This window comes from Oenanthe melanoleuca, chromosome 1 (genome assembly GCF_029582105.1).
Source record: "Oenanthe melanoleuca isolate GR-GAL-2019-014 chromosome 1, OMel1.0, whole genome shotgun sequence".
Lineage (NCBI taxonomy): Eukaryota > Metazoa > Chordata > Aves > Passeriformes > Muscicapidae > Oenanthe > Oenanthe melanoleuca.
Window position 1 is genome coordinate 95,837,402 of NC_079333.1, and position 27,796 is coordinate 95,865,197.

Consider the following 27,796-nt stretch of genomic DNA (forward strand, 5'->3'; position numbering starts at 1 on the left):
CCCAGCCCTCCCAGCTCTTGACCTGCCTGACTTTTGAGGCGTTGCTCAACCTGTAAAGGGAACATTTACAGTGTCACTGCTGACAAAAGAGTAATAAAGAGGAATCTCGTCTCCATGAACAAGGGGCTCTTTGCCCTTCACGTTAAAGCAAAGACTATAGAGAACACGGTGAGATGCTTCTCTCAAACCGCCATGGCTAATGGACTACGGCTCACTGCCGGGTATCGAATTATGCCATTTCTTTTCTGTGGTGCCCACGTGGCACGTTCAGCAGCAGGTGGTACTTTGAAAAAGCTACTGCTGAGGGATGCCCCGTCCCTGGCAGTGTTCAAGGCCGCGTTGGATGGGGCACTGAGCAACCTGGTCTAGCGGGAGGTGTCCCTGCCCACGGCCGGGACTGGGAACGAGACGTTCCTTAAGGTCCCTTGCAATCCAAGCCATTCGGTGACTCTGCGATGGGGGGAGAAGCCCGCGTGCCGTCCCGCAGCGGGGCAGGAGCGGGGGCAGGAGCGGGAGGGGCGGCGGGCAGGGCAGAGGCGGGGCCGGCGGCGGCCGGGGCACTGCGGAGCCGGCGCGGCGCTCCCCGGGCGGGGGCTGCACCTTCGCCGCCGCAGCGCGGCCCCGCCCCCGGCCCCGCCACACCTCCCGTCCCACCCCCGGCCCCGCCACACCTCCCGTCCCCCCGGCCGTACCCCCGCTCCCCGGCGGCGCGGCACCCGCTGCCCCGCCGAGCGGCTGTGCCTGCGCCGCCCCGCCATGGAGCAGGGGCCGGCGGGGGGCTCCGGCTCCGCTGCTGCTGCTGCTGCCGCTGCCGGCACCGGGGGTCTGCTGCTGCCCCTGAGCGAGACCGAGCAGCAGCGCTACTCCGAGCTCTTCTCGCGGTGCTGCCCGCCCCCCGAGGCGGCCGCCGGGGGCAGCAGCGTGGGCGAGCTGTTCCGGGCCTCCCAGCTGCCCCCGGACACGCTGCACCAGGTGGGTCCGGGGCTCTCCGCTCCAGCTCCCCGGAGTGCGGCTGCGGACGGGTCGGGAGGTGCGGGACGGGACCTGCTCCCGCGGCCCTTGGGAGCGGGGCTGGCGCTGCCTCCGCCGGGAAGTTGGGGGCTGCGGGCGGGCCGGTGCCCCTGCGCTGCCCTGTCGGGGAGCGGGGCCGGTCCCGCCCGCAGCGGCGGTGCTGGCGCTGCTCCGTGCCCGCTCGCCGCCTCCGGGCTGCGCTGGCAGTGCCGGCGCTCCGCGGCGCTGCCCTCCGGCTGCGGGTGCGTGCGGGGCCGCCCGTGCGGGCTGCGCACCCGCGGGCTCTCCTGTCAGGTCGGTAGTGCCGTCGCCTTTCTCAAAAAGACCCGAAACTCATAAAGGCAGCTGTATGAAAGGACGTGACATGTGCTAAATTCCTGGTTTACCGCTGAGAGTTTTTTTCCTAAATATTGTTTTAGTGGAAAAAAAAAACCCCGCAGGTAACATGCTGTTGCGGTGTTTTGTGTCGGTTCTGGAGCGCGAATCCGAGGTGCCAAGTCCCGTCAGAGCAGCAGAGACCAGAGTGGTCCCCAGCAGGGGCTGTGAGGAGCAGCCCTCTGTTTTTTGAGGAAAAGCTTGTCCGGGGTGGGAGAAAGCTTCTGCCAGCCAGTTTCCAGGAACAGGGAGGAACCGGACTTGGGTCTTCTCCACCTGCGGATTAGTAATTCAACTAACACTCTATAGTTGCCTAATACTTTCTCAACAGACATGAGATATTCCTGTTTGTTTGTTTATTTATTTATTAATTTAACTTTTATTTTCAGGAATTTTGTTCTTCAACAGTTTTGCTTATCAAGCTGAGAAAAGTTATGTTGAAGTGGAGGTCATGTACCTGGGTGCTGCCCAAAGGTAGTGAACTCTACTGCTGTCCTGGTAGCTGGCAGTTCATCTCTTAATGAGTTATATAAATTCGAATTGCACTGGGAATTCTGAATGAAAATTGTGATTTCAAGGATATTTTTCTTCTTACTTGTGCTCTTTACCAAATTATTAAAACAAAAACCTTACCAAACACTGTATTACTACCTTATAATGAGCCACACTGTGACCTTGGTCTTGCAGATGAGTCAAGTGGTGAAAGTAGAGATTTTGCATAGATAGAGCACTTAGGAGTGTTCTTCTTCTTTCCTCTATTTGCAAAGAGGAAGAACAGGACATTTAATTTCAAATAGAAGGCTTATTTGAATAGCCATTTAGTTTTTCAAAGAACTATGGAAAAAACCTCTTATTTTGTTATATAGTTTCTTACCCTATCATTTAAGTGAAATTTATTATTATGCTATTATCATAGTATGTTTTCAGGGTCATTTTGGTACTAATGTGTGATTTAAGCCTGGAAATGCTGAGGTATTGATTTTGGTTTTGTTTTGGGGGGTTTTGTTTTTGAATTTGTTTGTTGGTTGGTTTTGACATTCTGGGGTTTTTTTTTACCATTTTAGATTATTTCCAGGTATATTTATGCTGTGGGGAGAGCATTACTGGCAAAGAAGCCTGTAATTGGCTTCAGAAATATTCAGATAATAAGGCCTGTGGGATCTGGGTCTGTTTATCTTTTTCCTTCCTTTCCTCCCCCTCTTGTTTATAGGGCACTAATCACAGTGGCATTCTGCTCTGCTGCTGGCATGCCTGTCCTCAGAACCCACCACTGTCAGGTATTCTTACATTTACTGAGACTTCAGGAAAAATGAATTAATGGAATAAGTTAAAAAAATAAGTTGTGAATTGGGATATTTTGATAGGGAAGATACCACAATATTGTTTGCGATATTTTTCTGGTGTATTGTCTTATTATATTCCAAAAATGCAATTTAATATTTTCACATTTAAAAAATGCTATCATTCTAACAGTTAGGGGAGAAATACACAGAGATTCCTGGTGTACATTTTCTGCTAGTACAGGAAGCACCTATTTTAGGCCAAGACGGCTCATTTGGGTTAAGATAACATGCTTTCTTTGAAATAATTTTTGAGTATGAATGTTTTTTGGGTTTTTTTTATGCTTTGTAAAATCCCCATCTGTCACTATTAGTGCTTTGTATACAGGCAGCATCCCTACTGACCGACTGAGAAATGGTCATGCTGAGTTTATTCATGTCAGAAATGGGGATATTTGGTTTGGAAACCAATTCTGCATTTCTACTAAGCAGAGCCTGCACAGTCCAGAAGGTACTTAACACCATTCTCTGGCCCTTGCATGGGCTATAGCAAGAGACAGTTATGGATGGTTTTGTAAGCAATGTGCAATTTGCAGCTTTTTATTCTCAAGGCATTCATTGAGGAGTGGTTTTACAGATCAGGATACTTCCAGAACTGACATTTAATGCCGTGGCATTCTCAAACCTGTGCTGTTGTCTTCAGCTGCACTTGTGTAATAAGTGAGATAAATCTTTGAGAAAGAAGGAGCTTTTCCTTATACTCTTTGTTTGAGATTTATTACTCATCAGGATGATACTCACAAGCATCACAGGAAATCTCCCTCTACTTCCTTACCTGTAATGGCAGGGTTTGCTGTCAAGACAGAAATCAGTGGGTGCATCCTAGATGGAGTAGTGCTGTTTGGGATGTCAGTTCCTAGAGGAAAAGCAGTGATGTGTGCTCTCAGCAAACAGGCAAGGGTTTGGTTTGGTTTAAAGGTTCATTGGCTTAATCCAAGAAGTTACATGGATGAAAGAGGCTAGGTAACAGAGAGCAGGTAGGGAATGCGAGAGCATGTGGCAGAAGAGGAAATGCTGGAATAAATGGAAAAAATCCAAGAGCAGCCGGGTCAGTCGGAGCAGATGGCGTGCACCCGAGAGTCCAGGGTCTTGCTAAGAATGAAGTGATTGAACACAGATTCATTACACCCAGGCTCATTAAAGCCAGCAATTCTGCTGGGCAGTAGGGTTCAGCAGAGCTTGTACTGATTTTGCTTTACTTACACACAGGATCAAACAATGAACTCAGCAAGAGTTATTTCAGTTCTGGAAAAAAGGTTGGAGTTAGCACTAAAATTAAAATCTCAGACACTTCATAGGACAGAGAAGGGCATGACAGGGGCAGAACAGCATGGGTTTTGTGGACTGTATAATCATACCTCCCCGGTGTACTGAAAGTCTTTGGCTAGACATATTGTGTGGTTAAAGACAGAGCCATTAAGATTGTATTTAAACTTGCACAAAGCCTATGGCAGACCTTTTACCAGGAGTATTTAAAGTAACTCTGCAAAATGTTTGTAATTATTTGCCTGAAAGTTCTATGCTAGGGTTTTTTTTATTTTTGTTTTTTACAGTATTTATGTTGATGGAAAAGGGGCAGACTAGTCATGCAACATGCACTTATGCAGACTGTCAGAATTAGAAGAAATTCATCAGCATCTGCTGCTTTATTTATATATATACGTGTTGATGAGGTTGAAAATTATTTCCTCTATGCTTTAGGTTTGTAACAAAGGGGAAAAGTACTGAATTTGTACAAAGATAAAATAAATTCTGAAAAAAGTAAATGTTTTAGACTCACTGGAACCACAAAAGCATTGGTGATCCCACAGTGTGCTTTGTTACATAGATCAATATCAGTAGCCCTGACAAAGGGAAACAGCAGAGGTGTGGGAGGAAGGCAGGAGGCACCACTGTTGGCCATCAGTGGGTGACTAAAACATGCCCATGTGGGCAAACTTGGGTGTTTGGGCCAATTCCTTGGAAGATCTGTTGGACAGTACACCTTCAATGTATTGGGATGTCAGTGCTCCACCCTGACAGCTGTGCCAGGTGCTGACCATGGCTGGTTTGCCCTGTCTCATTTGGGGCAGTTGACTTGTGACCCTTTTTGAAGCAAGTACATACAGCCTCTGCTGCTTGAGTCTGGGACCCCAAGTGTGTTTGTTGTGGGTGCCAATTAACAATAGGCTGATGTCTGCAGGCATCTCAGATACAATAAAGCCTTACAGCATCACTGCCCTCTGATCAGCAAAGGAGAGGTACCTTGTGCTGGTTTTGATATTTTGATATTGATATGTTTGTTGATATTACTATTGTCTCTGAATATTTTGTCTTAAGAAATTGAGAAGCAGAATTTGACTCAAGATTTACACTAAAATGCTTATTTATTTTCATTAGTTTCTGACTTATTTGATTAATTCTCACTTGGGTTGTCTGACAGTATCTTTAATTCTCACTTTTATAAACCTTAATCTTATTTGTGGACTTGGCACTATCAGCACAGAGATCCAATTCTCTTAAGAAAATGCATTCTTTCCTCTGCAAACGAACACAGTGTGTTATTTTGAGCTCCAAGGATGACAAGTACTAATTGTGTGATGCTGGAGCTGTACAGGCACTGCATTTTTTAGCCAGACTCTCCTTCCAGCACTGTGTGAATAGGGAACACAGACAAACGGTCGTGCTTTTCTTCCACAGACTTCGTGAGTTAACTTGTGTTTATTGTGCCTTGTCTCTATAGTTACAACTCTACACTTTAACTGTATTGCGTTCAAAAAACAGAAGTGTGAATAGATTAAAAAAAAATGTTTACGTTTATATTTCTTTGGGAAAAAAAGCCTGTAAGGATTTGCTTTGTGAAATTTATTTTTCTTAATTCTGTAAGTATAAATTATTACCTGCATGATCGCTGGGGTGGAACTATCTGCTTCGAACAGGCAGAAAAGAAAAAGAGCTGTGGCAGCTACCATGAGAGCTGTTTGAGTGAGGAAAATCTGGATTCAGTGTTACTTTACAAAAATAAAGTTCACTCTGTTGCAGCTGTTGACAGAACGTGGCATTATGCTTGTACTGGCTGTGTGATTTTGCTGAGTGAACAGTTGGTCCATCATAAAGTGGTGTTAGAGGGAAGTTGCATCCTACTGACGTCTTTGAGTCAGGAAGAAACAAAAGCGTGGTACAACATCATGTTAGCAGTGCAGCAAGAGCAGGAAAGGGAAACTGGCATTTCAGTATCAGTGCTTCTGGCCACCATCTCCTAAGTTGTCGTTGCCTTTCTAGAGTCACAGGCAAACTTATGTTTATGTAAGTAGGAAAATGAAATACCCAGATGTAAAAGCTACAGTAGCATTGTTACTAAGAAAATGCCTAAATTGCAACAAAGTAAAGGGTGAAACTTCACCTGGAGCTATCTTGCTGATGTGTTCCATTAAGAAAATAAAATGGAGGTCTTAATACAACTTTAAACTATTTTTTATGATGTAAACTATAACTTCATAGTCACTGCTTACAAGATGAGTAGTTTTGAGTGCCTCTGTGTTGACATACACTGTAGATGATTTGTAGAAGCCATTCCTTCCAAGTGTTTCAAATCACACTGTAAAACAGTCTCTTGGACCTGCTTGTCACAGACATCCAGTGGGATGGTCAGAATTAGTCAGGTCAGGGCCTGCAGCCTTCAGTAATTAACCCTCATAACAGCCAATTGTCAATTATTTAATTTCCCAAGAAAATAATGCTTTGGTGTGCCAGTGATTTAAAATAATACAGAAGGGATGAGGGAAAAAGATCCTTTGGGTTGAAAAAGAGTTAACTTCGTGAGAGGTTGCTGCAGTATGAAGCAGGGACAATGAAGAATGGTTTTCATTTTTATGTTTTCAGTAAGTGGTTTTGTCATGATACTTACATAAATGCAGTGGGGTTCACCAAACCTCAGAGTATAACCTCTTCTAGTCTTGTGTATATCTACAGCAATCTGCTGTCAGTATTGTGATGTTATACACAGATTGATGATGTTGCCACAGTCTGGTTGCAAAGGAGAGGTTGAACACAGTTCACTTCAGTGGCTGAATCTGGCTCAAGCACTCCTTGTGAAGGAGGGATGGTAAAAAGTCTGAAAACATGCATTCAGCTGAGCTGAAAAACTTAGCCAGGATAGATTCATGAAAGATGGAACAAGCATTTCTTGGGCAAGGAATTAGGATAAATGACCTATTTAAATTTAAAATAATAATATTTGAGAAATACATCTGATATAATATTTGTAAAGCAAGATTCTTGGGAGTATTCATGTCTAAACATACCAATGGTATGGTAAAATAAAACATTAATGAGCCATATGTGCTAGTTCAACTTTTGAGACAATCAAACAGTTTCACAGCTGAGTTAGTGGATAATTAACTAGAAAAGGTTGGCAGAGTAGAAAATCAACTGGGGACAAATAGTAATCCCCTCTTCCTGAACAGAGGGAATATTTTCTTTATCCATTGTATTCAGCAGCAGTATTGGGTGACACTGCATAAAACTGAGAGCTCTGTAGGGAATAACTTTTTTTTTGTTTATAATTATTTTTAAATATTTTAAAATTTATTTTTTGTAATCCTGCCTTTTAGATATGATGATGAGATAGAAGGATGTGGTGGGATGAGATCCATTAGTTCTGTGATCTGGTAGGACATAGTGACCAGAAATAATCAACTAAATCATTAACTGCAAATTATACTTACCTCATTTATCAAAGTGTTTAAAAGGCAAAATGTGTTTATAAAGTTTCAAATCTTTGTATATATATGAAATGTGTAGCTTTTGGTTTTTTAGCAGATGAAAACTGTATTTTTAAATGAATTCCAGTTTTCAGCTAAATTTAACTTTGCATATATCAGACATAGCCACACAAGTAGATGTGTCTCTTATTAACGATTATGATGGAGCAAAGTTCTTATAAAATAAGAATTAAGATGTATATTGGGTGATGTGGTTGCTCAAATATATTTTAAATTATTGCTTTTTTTTTCAGAGCAAAAACATTATCATTTTTTTTTTAAAAAGTAAAAGTCTTGTTTTAATGATGACCAACTAACAAGGCAGGTCTTTATCTAGATAATTATGAAATTAAGGTCCTATCTCTTTGGACTTAAATAATGTTTTAAATAGCTTATTGTTCCAAAAATCTGCCCTGCACATACCAAAGTTCAGACACTTGGTGCTGCCAGTTGTTTCAGACTGGGGGCTATGTTTGCAGTGGGGTGTTGAAGATACTTCTCTGTACTCTGGGCACTCTCTGGTCTGGAACAGGCTGCTTAGAACCACTCTGAGGTTACACAGTGGCTGCCTGTTAAATCATCTCTTGTGCCTGCTGGAGCCATGCAGGCCTTTATAATGAGCACACATTGCTGAGCAGAGCTACAGGACAGCCCCATGTTCAGCACTGCAAAAAAAGGGAGGGGGTCTTGAGTAACTTTTGATAGCTTGACTAACAGAGCACATCTTCAGCGTTTTCTTCTGCTTTATTTTTTAGGATTTTTTCCTGCCCTGCAGTACTTCCCCCATCCAAAAAAGCTGCAAATACTGGTTCTAGTATTTTAGCCCTGCACCTGTGTAGTCCTCCAGTCTGAATGTGTAGGACTGGGTTGGTCCCCTGCACTGTCAGGAAGTGGTGGGGATGTGCTCCTTTAGGCCAAGCCATAATAAAATGCTGGATTTGGGCCTCATAATTCCCACTGGCTTGGTGGCACTGAAAATTTAGTGTCTGCTAATGGGAAACACTTGGCTGAGCTTGAATTCAAACTGTCTGAACGTGGTCCATGGTGTGTGCTTGCTCACTCCGGTGTGAGTCATGAAGCTGAATTCTACTTTCAATAGCAAATGTCTCTAGCATTACTTTATTATTATGATTATAAATTTCAAGTGTTTTTTTGGCCTGAGCCTTTCAAATTAATTTACCTTTTTAAAAAATCCTTTCTTTTTCTTCAAGTCTCTTTCCACACCAAGAAACATTAGATCAGCTTTGGCATAGGCAACATTTCACATTTCATGCATTATTTACTTCTGGCATAATTTACACAATGATGTCCTATGGAAGCCAAGATGATGGTATTCGGAACAAAACAATGTGTCTAATCATTTGCAAAACAGGGTGACTGCTGTGGGCTAACAAACAGTCAGAATTATTTTGTTGTGAACAGTAACAGCAGTGAAGCAGCAAAAGGTGAAGTACTTTGAGATTCCAAATGCCAAAAATAAGAATAAAAGGGGAGAGAGGCCAAAACTCAATTGTGTGATTCTGTATATATTTAATTTTTTTTGCTTTCCCTCCTCTGAATAATTGCTATCATTATAAGAACATCTATATATTTTAATAGCCATAGCTTATTTTTCCTTTACTGTGTACAGATAGAATTGCAAATGCAAATTGTTGTAGAAAATGTGTCATAAATGCTGGCATACTGTGCATGTGCACTGGAGACTGTGTCAACTCTAGTGTTGATGTTTTGAAATCCTGTGCTCTTTAGCTGAATTGAGAACAAACTCTTGATTTGGACACAAACAAATAGGTTGTCACTGACTGAAGGATGCATTTCTGCACATAAGGTGCAAGCGTGTTGGGTGAGGTAGTGATAATTTTAGTGTTTTGTTTAGTGGTGTGGAAGAGAAAGAATTTAACCTGCTTTTCCACAAGATTTGTTGATTCCAGCTAGAGGTGAACTGGATATAAGATCAAGGAAGGGCAGGAAGTGTCTTCAGCATACACCACGTGCAATGGAATTAGCAGCAAGGGTGCATCTTCGGTTAAGAAAACTTTTGACAGCTTTTCAGTCTTAGAAAAATAGTTCATAACTGTCAATAAAAGAAGAGTTTTAATAAATGTTATTAATTAAGATGACTGCACAACTGCAAAACACAAGGTTTTGTATATTTGCTGCATTGCCTTTAAAAGGACCTGCTATAGTTGAATGCACTAGGGAAGTGAACTCAGGAAACATGTCACATATGATTAAATAGGAGAGGTACAGGAAGCATCAAGGTTTTATTGGGGCAGCCAGTCCAAAAAATCAAATAACAGTAACTGTGGAAGAAAGAGGGAAAAAAAAAAAAAATTGATGGAGTGGTACATATGTCTGTAAGAGATTTGTTTGTGGCAAAAATGCATTATGTGTCAGAGAATTTCTGTTTTCTTCTGTTTTAGTTAAGTCTCATTTTGTCTGAAAGTGGAACAAAACTCAGAACTGCATTTTTATGGGAAATGCCAGAATTTCTTCCTGTCTTCTAGGGCAAATTTAACTATATTTGCAAGAGAAGTTGCTTTGGAAATGTTTAAAAGCTTGTAATTTATTGAATTAAATTGAAATAATTCGTTTTGAGCTGCTTGGATATTGAAGCACTGTGACACCTTAAACACACAAATTTTGGGAAAGAGGTGCATCATCTCTAGTTCCTTTCTGTTCCTTGCACTAATTGTGCCAGTACAGATGGAAGTGGTGGTGGCCAGGCAGCCTGTTCAGAAGGGACAGTGTGGTGCCTCAGAGATGTCACCTGCCACAAAGGTGTGAAACATCAAAACAACAGCTTCCATGGCACTCTGTGGTACCTTTGTGTTAAGGTGACCTGGAAAGAACCCATTTACTTTCCTTGTAGATATTTGCAAGGTTCATTGGAATCATAGTAGATTGAGTTTGAGTTGGATTTTTTTTTTTCAGGAGGAGATTTAAGATATTGCAGTATTTTCATTTAGTCTAGTTCAAGTTGACTGGATCTGCTGGCTCCCATCTAGCTAGAAAATTTCTCACATTTTTCATGTGGTGTTTGCCACTTCCTGAATATTAATTCCAGTGGTTTTTAGCAACTCTAAATGCTTTCTGCCACTGCTTTCAGAATGAGGGAGACACCAGCTGTCAGATCTGCCATGCAGGGTTGCCAATAACTCATGCTGATAAGTAAGAAACGATTATTTAAACCACTGAAGAATGAGCTTTTTCTCTATTATTGCTGAAAGTTATGGAAGACCTAGACCATTGTAGCTGCTATAAGTGTTCTCCTGTTTAGCTACATGGACATGTCCCATGTGTTCAGGCTGTCTCTTCTGTAAACTCTGACTTCAGTATTAATGGAATCAAATTTTCATTTAGACCTAATATACAGTAACACCCTTTTTAAGAAGTGTGAGCAGGAGAAACAAGCCTATTCCAAAGTAGGTAGTACATTTCTGCAGCTCATGATGGGCTGATGTCTGCTACTGGCCAGGTTCTTTTCTAGGTTTGATCCATAGGAAGTTCATGTCTCCCAGCAGCTTTTTGTGCTTCTGGTTCTTACAAGAGATCCCTTATGGTGCTGGTTGGAAGCATAAAGAATAGATAGGCTGAAATGAGTTTTCCCTTTTAAGAATGTATAAACAAAGACCTGACCTGAGGCTGAGATAAGTAGAAGCAGGACAGCAGAGAATGTCAATGGTAGCAGTGGATGTGAAAGAGATTGGAGGAGCCTGAAAGAGTCATCCAGGTGGCCAGTGTTTATTGGGGCTTCCCTGGTTTGGGAGGAGATCAGAAGGCAAAAATAAATAAAACCTAATTATGTTGTTAACAGCTGCTCTCTGTTGTTGAGTTATAAAAGGCAGGGTCCAGGAAGCTGCTTGCTTCTGGTTTTTATTAGATGCTTTAGGTATCATGGTGGTGAGCAGGTTATAAATATAAATGTCTGCTGCAGATAGAAGATGAAACAGGCAAGAACCCAGAAACCTTTAAAGAGAGATACTGTGCTGAGATCTGAAACTTCCTACAGAGTCTTTGGGTAATCTCTTGGAAAGCCTGGCAACAACAAGAGAAGGACTAAACCCAAAACAAATAAACAACCCCTCAAAATTCCCCAAAACAAACCAAAACCTTACCCAGTTTTTAGGCTGACTTTTTCATGAGGTGCTGCCAAGGTTAGAAATGAAGAGAGCCTCAGCTTTCTGTTTTCTGTGCCTGATACATGATGGAGAGGTACCCCTGTAACAGATAGTGTGCTTGGGGTTTTTTTGCAATTGTATCCTGCTGCTACCCTTGCTTAACCATGGACTTCTTTTTAAAAACAGCACTATATTATTATTCTGGAGATACAGTATGCCTCTAAAATAATACAGCTGTGAAGTCATGTCTGTCAAAACATATTTTGGGTGTTGTGAGAGGAAGGAACCAGGATGGGGAGCCTGGGGTTGATGGTGTTACAGCACCTGCTGCCTCACAGCAGGACAGGACCCAGGTTCACTGGCCAGAGCAAATGTTTCAGAACAAGAAAAGAGCAGCATTGAGCAGTACTAATGTCAGCAGGAAAATAATTCTTAGTGTTATTTACATCAAGTTATCAGTCCTTTATTTTCTTTCTCCCTCTTTCCACCCCCTCCTCCACCCACAACTGTATTATAGTAATTGTATCTTTTATTTGATCTAATCTAAATCAGGACTGTCCTTGAGTATATTCTCCAAAGGAGTATTTTTCCATGGGAAATACTCATTAGCTGCTTTCAGATTGCATTAGTTACTATGCATATATTTGATTGCAGGGGAAATGTGCAAGAGGTAAAGCTTTAGTTAAGTCTAGCAAGGCACTTTGCTTCAGTATAACTACTGAATTTAAGCTCTGCAACAAAAGAGATTACTCTGGAAATGGAATGAAGGTATTCTGTTCAGGTACTGAAGGATGGACCTTAAAGTAAACATTTCTGAGTGAGGGAAACATTCAGAAGGGCAAAAGTAAAAGAGACATTTGTGAGTCTTTTTTCTTTATTTTTATTTTTTTTCACCCCTTACTACATAGTATAAATTTTATCATTTAAATTATTTGGCAATATGTAGGTGCAACTATTAGTAACCATCTAATTAATAGTTGAGCACCATAAGACTTTTATAGTCCCTCTAGTAAGTTGGTCAAGTTAAGTTTCAAAACACAGGTGTTACACATTTTAATGGTAAGGAAGAAGAGCCATGTGTCAAGGGTTGTAGATGTGAAATGGATTTAAATAAGTAGATGAGTATCTAGCTTTATGTGTTCCTGATTCCCATCCATATGGAGAATTCTGATAATATATAGGGCACTAAATTAGAGTTGCAGGACCATCCTATGGTCAAATTGGTATTGACCCAGAAAAGCATTTCTGCAGTTTTCACTGCACTGACTCCTTGAGTGGCTTGGGCCGTATGTGACTCTACAGAGAAAAACTTTTTTTTTTGGAGCAGTGAAATTATTTGGGCCAACTTTAAATACCTGAAGTTTTGCTTTGCTTCTTGATTACACTTTCAAGACAACATGTCTTGCAAGAAACACTGTACTGAAATTTTCCTTCACAGAAGAACATTAAGTTATTTCAAAAACATTTCACCATTGCTCTAAGATGGCCATGGCAATGATTTTATGATGAAAGAGCATAATGGAGTTGTGTAGTTCCAAGCAAAGGTGTGTTTGAATCATAAGCTAATACACATTGTCATAGTGGACCACTTCCCAAACTTAACACTTAAAATTTGTTTAACCTCAAACGGTTTTTCAGTACTAAGTAATATAAAATGTTTCTTTTGCTCTGCTGGTGGTGTTTCTGTTCTGTTAGAATATTCTGTCAATGCTTTTAATGATAGTCTCACTCTGAGTTCCCCTTTTCTTGTGGTCTATGTAGAGCTGCTGCAAGCACAATACTAGAAGTACTTATTTGCAATGCAACATTCAGTTTACCCCTCTGAAGCAGCAGTAGCTCATTTATTACAAGGTTACAAGGAGAATATGAAGGCTATTTATATCCTTGTGGGAATACCCATCAGTCTCATTAACTATTAAATGGCTGAAGACACCTTTGAGTTTCTGAATGTGTAATGTATATTACAGGAAGGGCATCCCTCATCTGGTTCCATATTAGGGGCTGGCTTAACATGTCACCCTGCTCTTTTTTCAATTCAAGATTTTATCTCCTGCTAGCAATGACCTATCAACTAATGGTCTTTTTGTTATCACTCTATGACTAACTACATAAACCTATATTCCTGAAAGGTTTTACCATTTCCTACATAGCTGTGTGCTTTCAGCTAAAAAAGGAGATTGTCTCCTTTACTACTTATTCTACTTCACCTTTCTTACTGTAATCTAAAATGTGTCAATTTCCTATGCCACGGTCTGAGGTTTCTTTGGTCTGATTTTTGAAAGAAGTGAGGCTTGTGCAATGGTGCTATTAATTCAGCCCTGTAATAACTTACAAATTTGTTAACTATTTCAACAAAATTTCAAGAAAATTGAGAGACTTTGAAGTGTACATAAAAGTTGTGTGGAAGACTAAGTCATATGGTAAAAGAAAAGCCTATTAATTTTGCTGCTGAGAGGAACATTCCAAAAGGAAATCAGCCTTAACATTAATTAGTTAGTCAGTTATTAGTTGATATCAGAATCAGTTTAACTGATTAAAGAATCCCTATAGGAATGTCTCCTCAAGACAAGGGTCTAGAGAAAGTTGGGGTTTATTGGCTCTGTTGGTCAAAGACAACTCCTTGACTGATGTAGGCTGCCCAGGGAGGTGGTCAAGTCACCGTCCCTGGAGCAGTGCTGGATTCACAGTTGGACACAATTAATGTCTTTTCCAACCTAAACGATTCTGTGATTCTAAAGAGTGGTGTGGGCATGAGATAAAAGATTTTAAAAATCCCTGTAGCAGTGAGTGGAGAAAACCAAAAGGACAGGCGAGTGTCTCCATGTCTGCTCTGTGCCGCTATTTTTGTGCCCTCTTTGCTCCCCCATCCCTTCCCACACAGCTCCACCTGCATTGCTCTTTGTTCCCCGAGTTCCCAGCTGGTGACTTCCACCAGCCAAGAGAGCTGCTGGTTCAGCACTTCTCTGCATCTGCCAGGAAATAAATAAATAGAGGGATGAGAAACGGAAGGGATGTGCTCTTGTTCTTTTTGTCAGCATTACTTAGGGCTTTTATTTAATTGTATGCCTTGCTAAAATGCATTACTTTGAGAAGATTTCCTTGAAATTGGAGCAGAATCCTATCACCTCCTTGGTTTCCTTGGTTTTCTGGCATTAAGAAAAATGCAAGTGCTTGGACATTTGTGGAGATGAATTCTTGTATATTTTGGTATTAAATAGGCCACAGCCACTGAGAGGATTAATGTTGTCCCCTAAGGGCTTGCCTGGAGGCAGCCCTTGCCCATGGAGTGCTTTGCAGGATGATCTGCACCCCATTTGATCACTGCAGGGCTTTGGGACCTCTCTGTCCTATGAGCTCCCCATGAAGCTGAAGACAGCGTGCCCCAGCACTATTCTTGTTCTTTTTGTGCCAGTTCTTTCTCAGAGTGTTTCCAGCCTTTGTGACTGCCATCTGCCTGGGAGCTGGAGAGAATTCTGTTCCTTTCCTCCCTTCAACCCCCTCCAATTTTTTTTTTTTTTTTGTAAATTGTATTTAGACCCAGGTTCCCAGTGACCCCAAGTGATGTCTCATAATGGGAATTGAGATGAGCAGCTGGATTATTCTTGGCACAACAAGGAGATGAGCCCCTCACACACAGTGGGCCAGCTCAGCATATTGCAGTTGGTGGCTACTTCTAAATTAAATACCCAACATCATTGCTATTTGCTCATTCATCACTCATTTGTGTGAGGAAGCAATAATTTCTTCAGCTATGTCTAAGAAGTCTAGACCATTTAGCAGTGGTTTCCCTGCAGGTTTCACTACCTGTGGTGAGAGAACTGCCCCAGTTGTGCTGGTGTGCAGGAGATTCTTGTGCTTGCTTAAGTCTCCTTTGCAGCAAGATTATGTCTTATTACAAAACATTTCTCTTGTGATATATCTATCTCGTTAATTATCTCTGTATCTATTTCATCCTTAATTAAGAGGATTGTGGAACCTTCTGAAAGTATTTACAGATTTTTTTTATCTTAAAAAAATTTGGTGTTTTTTATTATGAGTAAAAATGAGTATTAGACTTTCCTTAATTTCTTACTATTCCTCTGCTGTCTGTATTTCTTTACTTGGAAGGAACATTTGTCTTACTTGGAAAGTTTTGTTATAGAAATGTTTAAGTATAAACATTGCAGGAAAAAAATATTTTTGTACAAAACCTGTACAGTTATGTCCAGTAGAATTTAAAAATAACAAACTCCACCGTTCATTTCAGTGTTTTTGCTGATACTATATCTTGGAAAAAATCATGTAAGGTTATGTAATTATGAGCCAAACTTACCTTGACTATGTACCTTTTGACTTTGTAAATATGTTTTATGTATTGAGCTGTATAAAATTCTTGCAACATGGTTTGTTTGAAAGACTATTTGGAATGCTAAATAATTTCAGAGGATGTATGCTTGTGTTTACCCAGCTTCCCCAGTCTAGAGAGATGTTTGTGCATGTTCTGTACATGCCAGGACTGAAGTTCTCTGAGAAGCAGGATACAAGCAGTGGGCAGTGTACATCTTCATCCTTCCCCATAGCCCTGCCCAGCTGGGTCTGGGTATTCCTCTGCTCTTCATTACTGACTCTGTTGCTTTTAGAGCAGGAAGCTGGTAGGGAGGAGGACCAATGAGCCTGGAGTGATCAAGGATCCCTTTAGTGTACAAAAGGAAGAGGGTTTGCTCATTAGTAAGAAACACTGCCCAGTAAGACTAGACTTCATCATTCTCACTTTTCAAAATGTCACAGGGAATAAAAGAAAGGATAATCAGTAAAAGCATGTCTGAGGTTTTTGTAGATGTTAGGTGTCACTGAAAATTAGTGATCTTCCTGTACTTTTTTCTTGAAATGGCTGCTGAGGTAGGAACCAGTGGACAGTCTTGTCAAGACACAGACTTGTGTCCTAAGTTGCCCCTGGGTTGCCATCCCTTGCTCCTGGCTTTCCACATTGCCTTCTATAGGAAAAAGGCAAGTGGCAGCATGAGTACAGCATAGCACTTTTCATGGGCCAGTGGCAGCAGAAACATTAACTGGTTCAGAAGCAGCTTGTGGCACCTGATGGCTGTGTCAGCACAAAGAAGGGGCTGAGCTGTGTCAGCAGTACTGATAACACCTGGGAAAATCATGGCCTGGGAAATACTTTTCTTGACACCTCTGCTCTTTTTTCAAGCCAAATGGACACCAAAGCTAGTAAGTTTTGAAAAGCATCAGAGATAGTATTCTATGGTGTGATCACATCAGTCACATCTTTACAGGAGGCTGAATCATCTACAAGCATGGAAAGGACCTTGGAGCATGCCTAAATACCCTTTCCTACCCATAGCAAAATCCTATTGCCATGTATTGAGCAATTTGTTAATCCTTGGTGCTAACTCTACAAGTTTTATAGCTAATGGACTCTACTGCTGCCTTACCTTTGGGTTCAGGGTTGTTTTTAAGCCTAGTATTGTTTGTATCTGGTGTACAGAGGATATAAAGAACAGATTATTCCTCTCCTTTTTCAAGCCAACTGCTACCATGCCTCCTTTTAGTTTAGTGTTGCAAACTAACATTTACATTTGGACATTTCTGCAGGAAGTCTTGGGAAAGTGCAAGCAGAGAGAGTTTTTCATCAAGAATCTTGAGGTAGCATATATGCTAATAAGACAGAAAATGGTGCAAATGGTCACATTGGATATAAGAGTAAAGCCCATATGGGAGTCCAGCAGTGAATTGGGTCTGGGGAAATTTCCTGCTCCAAAACTACCTCCCTGCCCCAGTGGCTAATCCACTGAGGCATAAAGAGTTCATAAACTCCATAAAGAGCTCATGAAAATTTTGAGGTTCATAAAAGTGTGCTGGTTTCCAGCAAGGCAGGGTTGGAGTTTCTACACATGTTGAAATGGTGGATTGTGTTGCAAGGTGTGTTCACCTGTGACTGTGTTCTTTCCTTTAAATTCTAGTTTTAAAAACATACTGCTGTTAGTGGCTTCCTTGTGTGGTCATGTATACTTCTTGTCCCTGAAACCAGCATTGGTTGTGGACCAGAAAACAAAAGTCTCATAACAGCACCCAGTGTTCAAATGGCCCTCAAGTGGACATACTGGCACCAAAGTGAACAAACACTCCCAAAATTAAGATTAAAACCCACACAAAAGTCATCCCTCAGTAAGGAAATGAATTCACAGTAAATTCCTTGTTGAGTTGGAAATGTTTCTTCTTAATTCCTTTAAAAACAGGTCATATATGAAGCTCTCAGGAGCAAAATAAGTTGGATGATTACCATTTCATATGTCTGTCAAAACTTACAGAAGATCAGCAATTACTATGCAAACAATTACATTACAGAATGCTTAATAAGGAGACTTAGGAAAAATGTTAAACTCTAGAATTATTTTTTTGTTATCCTTCAATTTTGTTCCTCATATTCTCAAAGTTTCATCTGATGTGGGCTCGTTCAGTTGTTGGGTTTCCATATGCTGCAGTCTGATCTGTGGGCCGTGTTGAAGGTTGGGACCCAAACAGTCTGTAAATCTCTGGCTCAGGAATCCAAGCTGAACCCTTCCCAAAGTTTTTGTAGAAAATCAGTTTCCTGTGGGGAGTGTCAAGGTTTTTAAGGCTAATAATCTGTGGAAGTGCTTCCAGATTTTTTAGCAAGAAGGGAAAAGAATAAATCTGGTATTCTGTTACAATCTGAATTAAATTTGTACTCTTGATGTGCAATAAGTACAATTATATACCTCATTAAAAGTTCTTGTTTAAAAGGACAAAAGGTTTTGTATTCTTTCAGTTTGAATTAATTCCTTTTGACATTATAGTGCCAAAGATTTTCAGTGTTGTGGGAATTATTATTGTGAAAGCAGTTCTGAGGGATTTAAAACAATAAGAGCCTGGGTATGGTGCCCAAATATTGTGACATTAAAAAGAAAGGTACAGAATACAAATAAGTTCTATTATAAACTGTGGTTTAATTGAGTCATTTTTGCATGACATGTTCATTGTGAACAAAAGGTTTGCTATATTTCTGAATCTGGAAGGATGAAACATGCAGGTAAGCAAATAAGTATCTAAAAGGGCATGGCTGTTTTAAAAATAAAGTTATCTTTTTGAAAAATAAATTTGTAATTTGTGTTCCTAACGGAATTATTTATATGGCATTTTTGAATGCTTTTTCCTGCTTAATACATGATGACATTTGCAATTGTCACAATTATTTTGGTGATTGTTTGCATAAGAACATGCAGATCATAAGTAAATTTGTGTAGTTCTTAGGGATTTTTTGAGAGAAAAAGGTAGCACAGTTTGTTATTTGTCAGAGTTAAAATCATCCTGGTTTTGCATGTACCTGAAGATCATCTGAATCTATAGGCATAAAATTCCTCAAAGTTGTGATTTATGTGTCATTATTAAATTGTCAGTAAGGTACATACAGTGCTGAGAGTCAGGATGATTTGTGACATCAATCCCAAATAGGGTTTTGAAATTTTAGTGAGTAAATGCAGTGTATCTGCCATACATGCTGAGAAAAGGCTTTTATTTTTTTATTTTTCCCCCAAATATTTTAAGAATTTGTACTCAGCAGAAATTTTATGGAGAATTAGGAAGTTTACATTTTTTAAATGTATAATGGACAGTGCTGCTGTTAATTTCTTGTTGCTAGTTAGGGTAGACAAGTCGTTTTAATTTAGAACTAGTATCATACATAGATTAGATGTTTCACTTTTTAATAAAATCTGAGTGTTTTTCAGATAATATTGCGTAATAGGTATACATTGATTTGTTTCTAGAGAAAAAGTGCTTGTGGGTAAATAGTTAGATTTTTTTTTTTCTGCTTAAAACAATTTTTTAGAGGTTGAAACTCCTCTGTACAGATGCTATAGAACAACTTATAAAGTTAGTATGGCTAAGGACTTGAAGAAAGAAAAAACTGCCATTCATGCTCATTAGCAGTGAGCCCACAACTGTGGTGAGAAGCAGATCATCCATGGAGGTGCTTTTTTGTTTTCTTGGTGGATGGGTCACCAGCAGATGTAAAACTGGCATTTTTTCCCCCACCTCTATGCAAACCTTAACAACAGAACATCTCCCTCTCCCCACCCCCAAAAATTCCCAATATCTTGCATCATCCCTTCTCTCCCTGTCAGCCTACCCTCAAATCCAGCACTGAAATGTAATCTAGATCTTATTTTAAGTATTTACACATGGAAAAACCAGTCCTGCTTTCTGACTGTAGACCTGGTTTCAAAATAAAACTAAGCCATAGTTGAACAATTACAAGTGAAGAAATGTGGCAATAATGTGTTTTCTGTTGTAATCAAAAAGCATTTTCCTCTTCCATTTAAACTTCCTTTCAGTAAGTTGTCAGTAATAGGAACATGTGAAATTTAATTTCCTAGTGTAAAATAAAACTTGAGATATCCCAAACTGACAGCACTTTCTGTGGCAGTCTTGCTGGGCAGCAGCTGGAGAGGTGGAGCAATATTTGTTAGGTGGGACTGGAGAGAAGGGAAGTGTTGGGAATAGGACTTTCCTTGTTATCTTGCTTCTCATGCCTAACAAAGTGGTTGTTGTAAGTCTACTAAGCCAACAGATTCCTGTGCAAAAGCACTAAGGGAATTAAGAGCTTAAGCAGTTCCTCCACTCTGAGGAGTTTAAATGGTTTAGTCCAGGAAAATAGGGGAAAGAGTATATATTTAAATACTTCTGCTTGTTCTCAATTAGATTTCAAACTAACATAGCAGTTAAAAAACTCAGGGGTTTTCAGCCCTTGAGCTTTCCTAGTGAATTCACATGAGGCTGTTTTAATGTGAATCTGAGAGAAAAATTTAGAAGAAAGAGTTTCTAGCTTAGTCATTCAAAGAATACATGCTCAGTAAAATATTATTTTATTAAAAGTCCTCTGCAGTTTGATTCTTTTTCCCCCCCTTTCAAGCTGCTGCACTTTGTCTCCCTTTGTGAATATGTTGTGGGATTTAATTGCATGATAAACTATTTGTGCTGCAGGACTCCTCTTTCATTTAGTGCAGAAATTGTGCAAAGCATAAGGCAGAGGGTTAGGAGAAGGAAGAGAGGCTGCTGTCTTTAAGACATGAATTGGCATGCAACACAGGCTTGGGTTCTCCTATTTAGCTTTCATTTACTTTAAGCAATAATTTGCCTAGAGACTTCTGCCTAAATATAAAACTTCCCAGTATTAAAGAACAAGAAAGAAAATAAAGCAATTGAAAGGAAAAATGATTGCTAGCTAGTTCATTCACTGTCCTGGTGCATAGGCTTAATTTTCAATGCTGAAGCAAAGTAATGCTGAAAATGAACAGATATTTAGAAAAGCTGCATGTGACAAGCTTTTGCAAATAATTTTTATTCTGATATGCAGTAATGTGTACAGATGCCTTTTTATCTTTCTAGATTAATTCCAGAAAGTTCTGTGAAAGTCATAAAAGCCTTACAGCTAATATTCTTAAATGCTTTACCTGCTGTGTTCTCCTCAGTAATAGAGGTGCATTAAAATAAGCATGTTGTTAATTGTTGCATTAAGACCAAATAAATGAGAAACTGAATAATTTTGCATTTCAAATACCTTGTGTGCTCCTTTTGTACACACAGTTGTGCTGAGAGCTGGAGAAGGTGTTTCAGCAGCAGCCATGAGTGGAACTGGCATGTGGTTGCTGTTTCCCAGTGTATCTCTGCTGAGCTCCTTTTCCTTGAACAATGGGCCAATGCAAAATAAATGTTTGATATAATAGTTATTAGAGCAGATTGTAAAAACTGCAGCACAACAGAAGACAAGCATGGAAGTGTCTTCAGATGGCAAATGCAGACTTATTGTCCTGTTTTTGGGTTGTGCTCCTTTTGTGAATTATCCCATTTGATTGCAGAAGGATTTCCTGCAAGGTTAAAGAAGTGCTAGCTCATTTACTTTGTGTCAATCACAAATAAATTCGAGCATAGCCATTTGTGGTTCAGATCACATTTGATACAGAATTCACAGCGTTTTTTTAATTCTGTATCAAATGAGACCTGGGTCACAAATGTCTGCACTCATATCCTTATAAAATCAGTAAGATTTTACTGGACCTTTGCAGATAGTGGTATGTTTCCTGCAGTGATCATTAGTGCCTTTGGAGAGCTGAAATCAGCATGCAATATTGGTACATTGCTCACAGATCACTCTCCATTTTACCCATCTTTTCAGAATTGAATAAATCAGCTGTCTTTTCTCTGTGCAATGTTTTAATTTCTCCCTTATTAATTTGCTATTTTGAGCCATAATTTTTTGTTGAAAGCTGTGCCAAGAATGGAGAAATGAAATGGGATTTGCATACCTATCACAAATCTCTGCCATTGGGTTGCTCCTCTCAGCTGTGCAGGTGTGTGAGTTGCTTGGTTTGGTGCACACATACTCTGTGTGGAGAATTATTGATGTCTTAGAAGTCCAAAGCAATATTTGACAGTCTTTTGCAAGTGCAATTTAGGCCATCATTATCTTTTTCAGAACAGGAGAGAAAAGTTGAGCAGGAATGGCTGCAGCAGTGATGTGTGATGGATCATGCAGCATCTCTGATAGCTGAGAAATAGGCTGCACCATTAAGTGACTTTTGCCTTTCCAGAGTGAACCAGCCTAAGCTATTCCACACAAATTGCCACTGACCTGGTGGTTAGAAAATCCTTTTACAGAATTTCACTCCTGACTTACCTCTTTGTCAGTGAATTATGCCCATTTCAATTGAGTGCAATGCTCCTAATAACATGTCAATTAATTTTAAACTGCACAAATCTTCACTCTGCCATCAAGATTTGGAAAACAAGCTTTATCACTTGTTCCTTCTGGGGTTTTGGAAAAGGCATAATTTAAAACAATCTGTAAAACTTTTGGTCTCTCTCCTTTCCTAATGTACAGAATTTCATTTTTCTAAGTGGTAAAAAAAAAAAAAAAAAAAAAAAAGTAGTTTTTCTAAATAGTTTCTGACTCTTTAAAACCATGTTGCTAAAGTTTAATTCTGGATAATTATCTCTTTTTGTAGTGCTATGGAAGATTTTGCAAGACAGTTGGTGTTCTTAAATTATGTATTATTTATTTTTGCATATTATGATGTTTGGGTCTTAGAGGTGTATTAAGCAATTAAACAGTAGGAAGGAAATGCAATGAAAACAAGTGTAAAGGTGTTGCTGAACTGGATGTTTAAGCTCTCATCTGTATTGCACTGGCTGGAGAGAAGAAATCATGTTAGAGAAAAATATATAAGAAAAGCTTTATTTCATTTCTTTACTGGAACCAAGGCCCATTGAAAACAGACCCAGAAGGATCAACTAGATTTTTGTCTTGTAGAAAAATCTTGCTGTTTAAGAGTCTTGCTTGGGAGAGGCCATCCAGCTTTGATCCATGTGCCAGGTTTCAAAAGTTCAATCCAGAAACCTGGAGCTGATAACTGCACTGCTGTATTTTTTTGGCCAGCTCTGCTATGTATCACTGGTTAGGTTTGGTTCACTGTATTTTGGTGGGATCTGAGATTGTTTCCCAGATGCAAATCCTGGGAATGCATTCTGCATGGAATACTGGCAGGTGCTCCAGGAGCCTGCCTGTCCCCTGCTGTGGCCCTGAGAACCCACTATGCCTTTAGTGGGCTTTTGGCAGGGCAGCCTGTGGATCCCATGGGCACTTGTTCAGCACAGCTGCACAAAATTCAACTCTCAGCTCAGTTTAGGGTCACTACCTCTGCTTTTATTTCTTTGATAATTGTGGAAGCTGATTACTTATGCATTTTAATGGGTTTGTTTCAAAAGTCATGGGAAACCTAACACAGTTGCCAATTTTTTAGAGCAAAGTGAGTTAGCTCTAAGCCTTTGTCAGCACATCTGCCAAGGGAGGGGTTTTCCAGACTCCTCTGAAAACCCTCACTCAGGGATGTGAGCCTGTGGAAGAACTGCAGCCAGGTGCTTTGGGTACAGCCTGGCCCCCTGTGCCCTGGGCTGCTGGGGCATTCTGGAATGGGCACAGTGATGGCAGTGTGGGAATGAGAAGTGGGAGTCTCTTGAGCTTTGGGCTAGGATTTTGTGGGAGTTTGTGGTAGGAACCCTGAAGAACAGATCAATGCACTTGTAGTCAGTGGTGCTTGAGGCCAAAAGAGCTTGGCAACATGAATTAAGTCCTGATGACTGCTGAAAGGGGAGTTTTGATTACTGCCTCTGCCAGTGACCTCTGCCAATGGCTTTTTAGTTTTTCAGAGTACCTCATTATTTGGGTAATATCCTGTGTATTTGAACTCAAACAGCAGAAAACTCATATTGATCCTAAAACTTGAAAATATTTTTTGATTTCTTCACAGGGCTTGTGATGCAACTTGTCACTAAAATGTAAAAAGCTAAACACTGGATGTTTTTCTGTAATCTTTATAGACAGCATTAAGTGTCCTCTGTGATCTTTTGTCATCTACAGCCTGCACAAATTTATTCTGCACAATTAAACCATGGCCCCTGTGGCTCAGCATCCCAGTGTTTTGTCCCTGTGCAGAGGGGAATTGAGTGAGGTGCCTTGTTTGAGTATGATCCGAGATTTATTTAGATCTAGTTTAGATCTTTTTTATTTAGATCTAGTTTGTGACAGGGTGCATCAAGACTGCAGTGGTGGCTGGAGGAGTTGTGTCCCATCAACAAGTAGGAAAAAGTTTGCTAAGAAGAAAAGGCTGCTCACCTTCCAAGATAAGTAGAGAAATGTTTTTGCCTGGACGTATAAAGATAATGGCAATTGTCCTGAGATTTGCTGTCGGTCACTCTTGGTATGCTTTCAGCTGTGAGAACGCCTACAAATGGAACAGATCATAAAGTTATCCTGGCATAACATCTGAGAGTGAAACTCCTGAACTATTTCCTTGTAGTTAGAGAAATGTGGAAATAATAAGGCAGCTGTTGCAGAGGCAGCAGGAGCACACTGCAGTGCTGTGTGTAGGCAGTCCTCTAGACCTCTCAGTGGTGCCTTAAAACAACTTTGTTTTCTGGGGTTCACTTCTAGCAATGCATACTTGGACAGAATGGGAAAGAAAAATTTGACTGTAAAGGCACATGTTTTGGGTAGCCTTGGCTTGAGTTTAACAGTGGAGCTGTCGAAAGAAATTTCTGATAACAGTCAATATTTTTACTTTTACAAGAAAGATTGCAAGCCTTTCTGCCGATTTTCCTCACTATGCTTGACTTCGGCATTTATCTAGCAGTAATTTCCATTGGTTTTCCTTAGGTGCTAAAAGAGTCTCTGAATTTGAGAAGATGTTTTGATTGTTCATAACACATTATGGTATCTCCTTAGTGCTAAGCTTTTTCAGCCTTTTTCAAGATACTCTTTGCACTTTAGGTGAGTTTGGCAAGCTTCTTTATGGGTGGTGGGGCAATAGTTTCACAGACTGTTACTTATGCTGAAGCTTTTTATGATGATGTTTTAACATAAGAACTAAATGGTGTTCTGTTGCAGAATTTCATATGTTACTCATTTATTGAAGAGTAAATTGCAACAAGGAGTTGATATTTGCTTTTTCAAAGGGTAAATGAAAGCCTGTCTAGCAACACCTTGTGGAATTTTCTGTAATACACATTTGTTTTGTATGAGTAATACCCAAACTCAATTTTTTCTCCAAGAAGAAATAAGACATCAACCCAAACAATGAGGATTTACTTTTTTTGTCAGAAAAATCTGTTATTTGTTGGTCTGTGGTATGCTGTTAAGAGACTGAAATTTAACAAAGGTAGGATAAGGATTTTCTGTATGAATGACAAACTATAAGATTTAGTTATGTGCTTTTATGCAGACTTGGAGAGTCCAGCATTTTAAATGGCTTAAAGTTCCTTTATAAAATTTCAGTGTTTTCAGTGTTAAAAAAAAACAAACAACACCTCATGGTAGATGTTTTAATCCATATCTGAAGTGAAATAATGGAGAGATAGTTTTCCTTTTGTAAAAAAAGGCTTGGACAGATTGCAGAAATCTTTCTTTCAAAGGTTTGATTTCTAAGGCTGAGTTTCAGGTTACATTTAATTTCAATTTTGCATATGTATGTGCACACAGCATTTTGAATAGATTTAAAAAAACCTGCATGTTTGAAATACATTGGACTAATAATGGACTCAAGCTTATAAATGAGTGCCATATTTTAAGTCAGTGAAAATCTAATCTCAAGATCAAAATATGCTAATGGATATGCTGCTTGTGTAAAGTAATACTTGAAATAATTAAAAACTTTGTTGCTGAAGTAGTCTAAAATGCCCAAACCACAAGGATTTTTGCATGTAGAAATAGTGTTGTCCTTTAATTTTCCCATGATCATCATGTATTTTCATTCCCACAGAATACTGGTGCAGCTCCTGTGCAAAACATGGCATTTCTACTTGAGCTAAAAAGCAGCTCCCCATTCACTTTCACTAGCACTAAGATTTAGATACTGTTTTTGTTCAACCTCCAGAAAATGCAAGTTTTAGGAACAGATGGGTATTTTGGTTGGCCTGGTTCCAGCCTTGGCCAAATTTCAGAGTGGATAGTTACATCCTGCCTCCCTCAAGCTCTTGCAATGTCAGTTGCTTGTGGGTAAGGGGAGTTCAGGATAATGTCTCTGCTGAGTGGACAAGAAATGGAGAGTCTGGGTTCTATCCTATCATGTCCTGGACCTCCTCTGTGTTATGCTCCTAGATATGCTCTTGAAAGAGACGAGGTGAACAGAAAATGAGCAGAAATCCTTGAATGACTGGTGCTTTACCATATTTGCAATGTATAATATATGGCATTAACCATCTGTAGGATGAGCTTCATGAAACTCATGTCCAAGAGAATTAAATGCTCTTGGCAGGGACTTGCATCAGAAGAAATTTGGATAGTCCTTGTGGAAATTTTCTGCAATTTACTTACAAGGATGGGGCAGTGTGACAGCTCCATCCTTGCCATTTTACTTGCTCTTACTCCCTTGCAGTCAAAATTTGAGAAGCAGATAAAGCATCTATAACTCAGTTCTGTGTACTTTGCCAATTTCTGTGGGTTTTCAGGTTTTAACAGTGATTTTTGGCAAGATTGTACATGCAGCATTTTAGAGAGTGACCTGCTGAGTATCTGTGTTGCCATATACAGATGCAAACTGATTATCTACAAAGAACGTGAAGCAGTTCAGTGAATAAATGGATTTATATTAAAAATCTGTACTGATGTTGACATCTTTATGCCAAGTTCTTAAAGCTGGAGTAACCTGTTTTCAGACTTCATTTTTGTGTTCCAAGCATTACTAAAATTTTACTTCTACACATATTTATTGACATGTGCTGTATTTATCAATCTTGTTAATACAAATTTGATACAGACAATGAATATGAAACCCAGAACAACTTTAGATGCATGAATGCTGTTCTTGGAGCATTCATTTTCCAAATAGTGAGGAAAAAAAAGGGAAGGAGGTTTTCAAAATAATTTGCTTCATCTCTTTCACCTCTGTAGGCTTTTCACATTCTACTAAAAGCATATGTTTGGTTAAGGTGGTGCTAGGTTTTCCTATAAAAGACAGAATGAAGTATCAGCAAATATATGTAACAACCTCTGACCTAATGCTGTAGGCAGTGTTATCACAAAAATAATTTACTTGGTGTGGTGATGATCAGACATTTCTCAGGAATGGGGCTTCTTAAACTCCCCTATGAGACTGACATCAGATGAAAGTGTCCAGTGTTTCTCCATCACGCAGGTAAGTGATTGAGTAGCCTTTGTGTATTAAAGACAAAAGATTGAGCATGGGAGATGGCATTTCTTTCAGGTATATTTCAGTGGGTATAACTATTAGCCTGCATCAGCAGCCTTTATTCCCTGGCAGACTTTTTCTTGCCAGCACTCCTTAATAATTGAAATCTTTTTGTTATCAGTGCTGACTCACATGTCCTCATAGCTGTACAATTCAGATCAATAGTTTTGTGACTTGTGGTATGCTGGCATTACCAGCCTTCCCACTTGAAGAGAAGTACTGCATGATTCACATGCTTGGATTACCTTAGGCATCCACAGCTCAGTGTTACACAAGAGAGAGGACTGGACAGACCCTTGCACTGACCAGGTGTGACTGCCCTGCTCCTGTCCTGCTCCTGCTCACAGGCTCTTTAAAAACACTGGTGTTACAGTTTGGGATTATTTTTAACCTCTGCTAAGGAATCAACATTTTCCAGTACATAAAATGGTTCTGCTGTTAAGCTTCAT

General features: G+C 39.9%; 1 protein-coding gene across 2 annotated transcripts in view; it reads left to right on the forward strand.

The window, feature by feature from the left end:
- The first annotated feature begins 682 nt into the window (after positions 1–682).
- REPS2 (RALBP1 associated Eps domain containing 2) overlaps positions 683–27,796 on the forward strand; it is a 93,426-nt gene continuing 66,312 nt past the window's right edge. For both annotated transcript variants that reach the window (XM_056490456.1, XM_056490464.1), the window contains exon 1: positions 683–972. In XM_056490456.1, the coding sequence (XP_056346431.1) occupies positions 757–972 (216 nt within the window). In that variant the 5' untranslated portion in view covers positions 683–756. The remainder of the gene's footprint in view (positions 973–27,796) is intronic.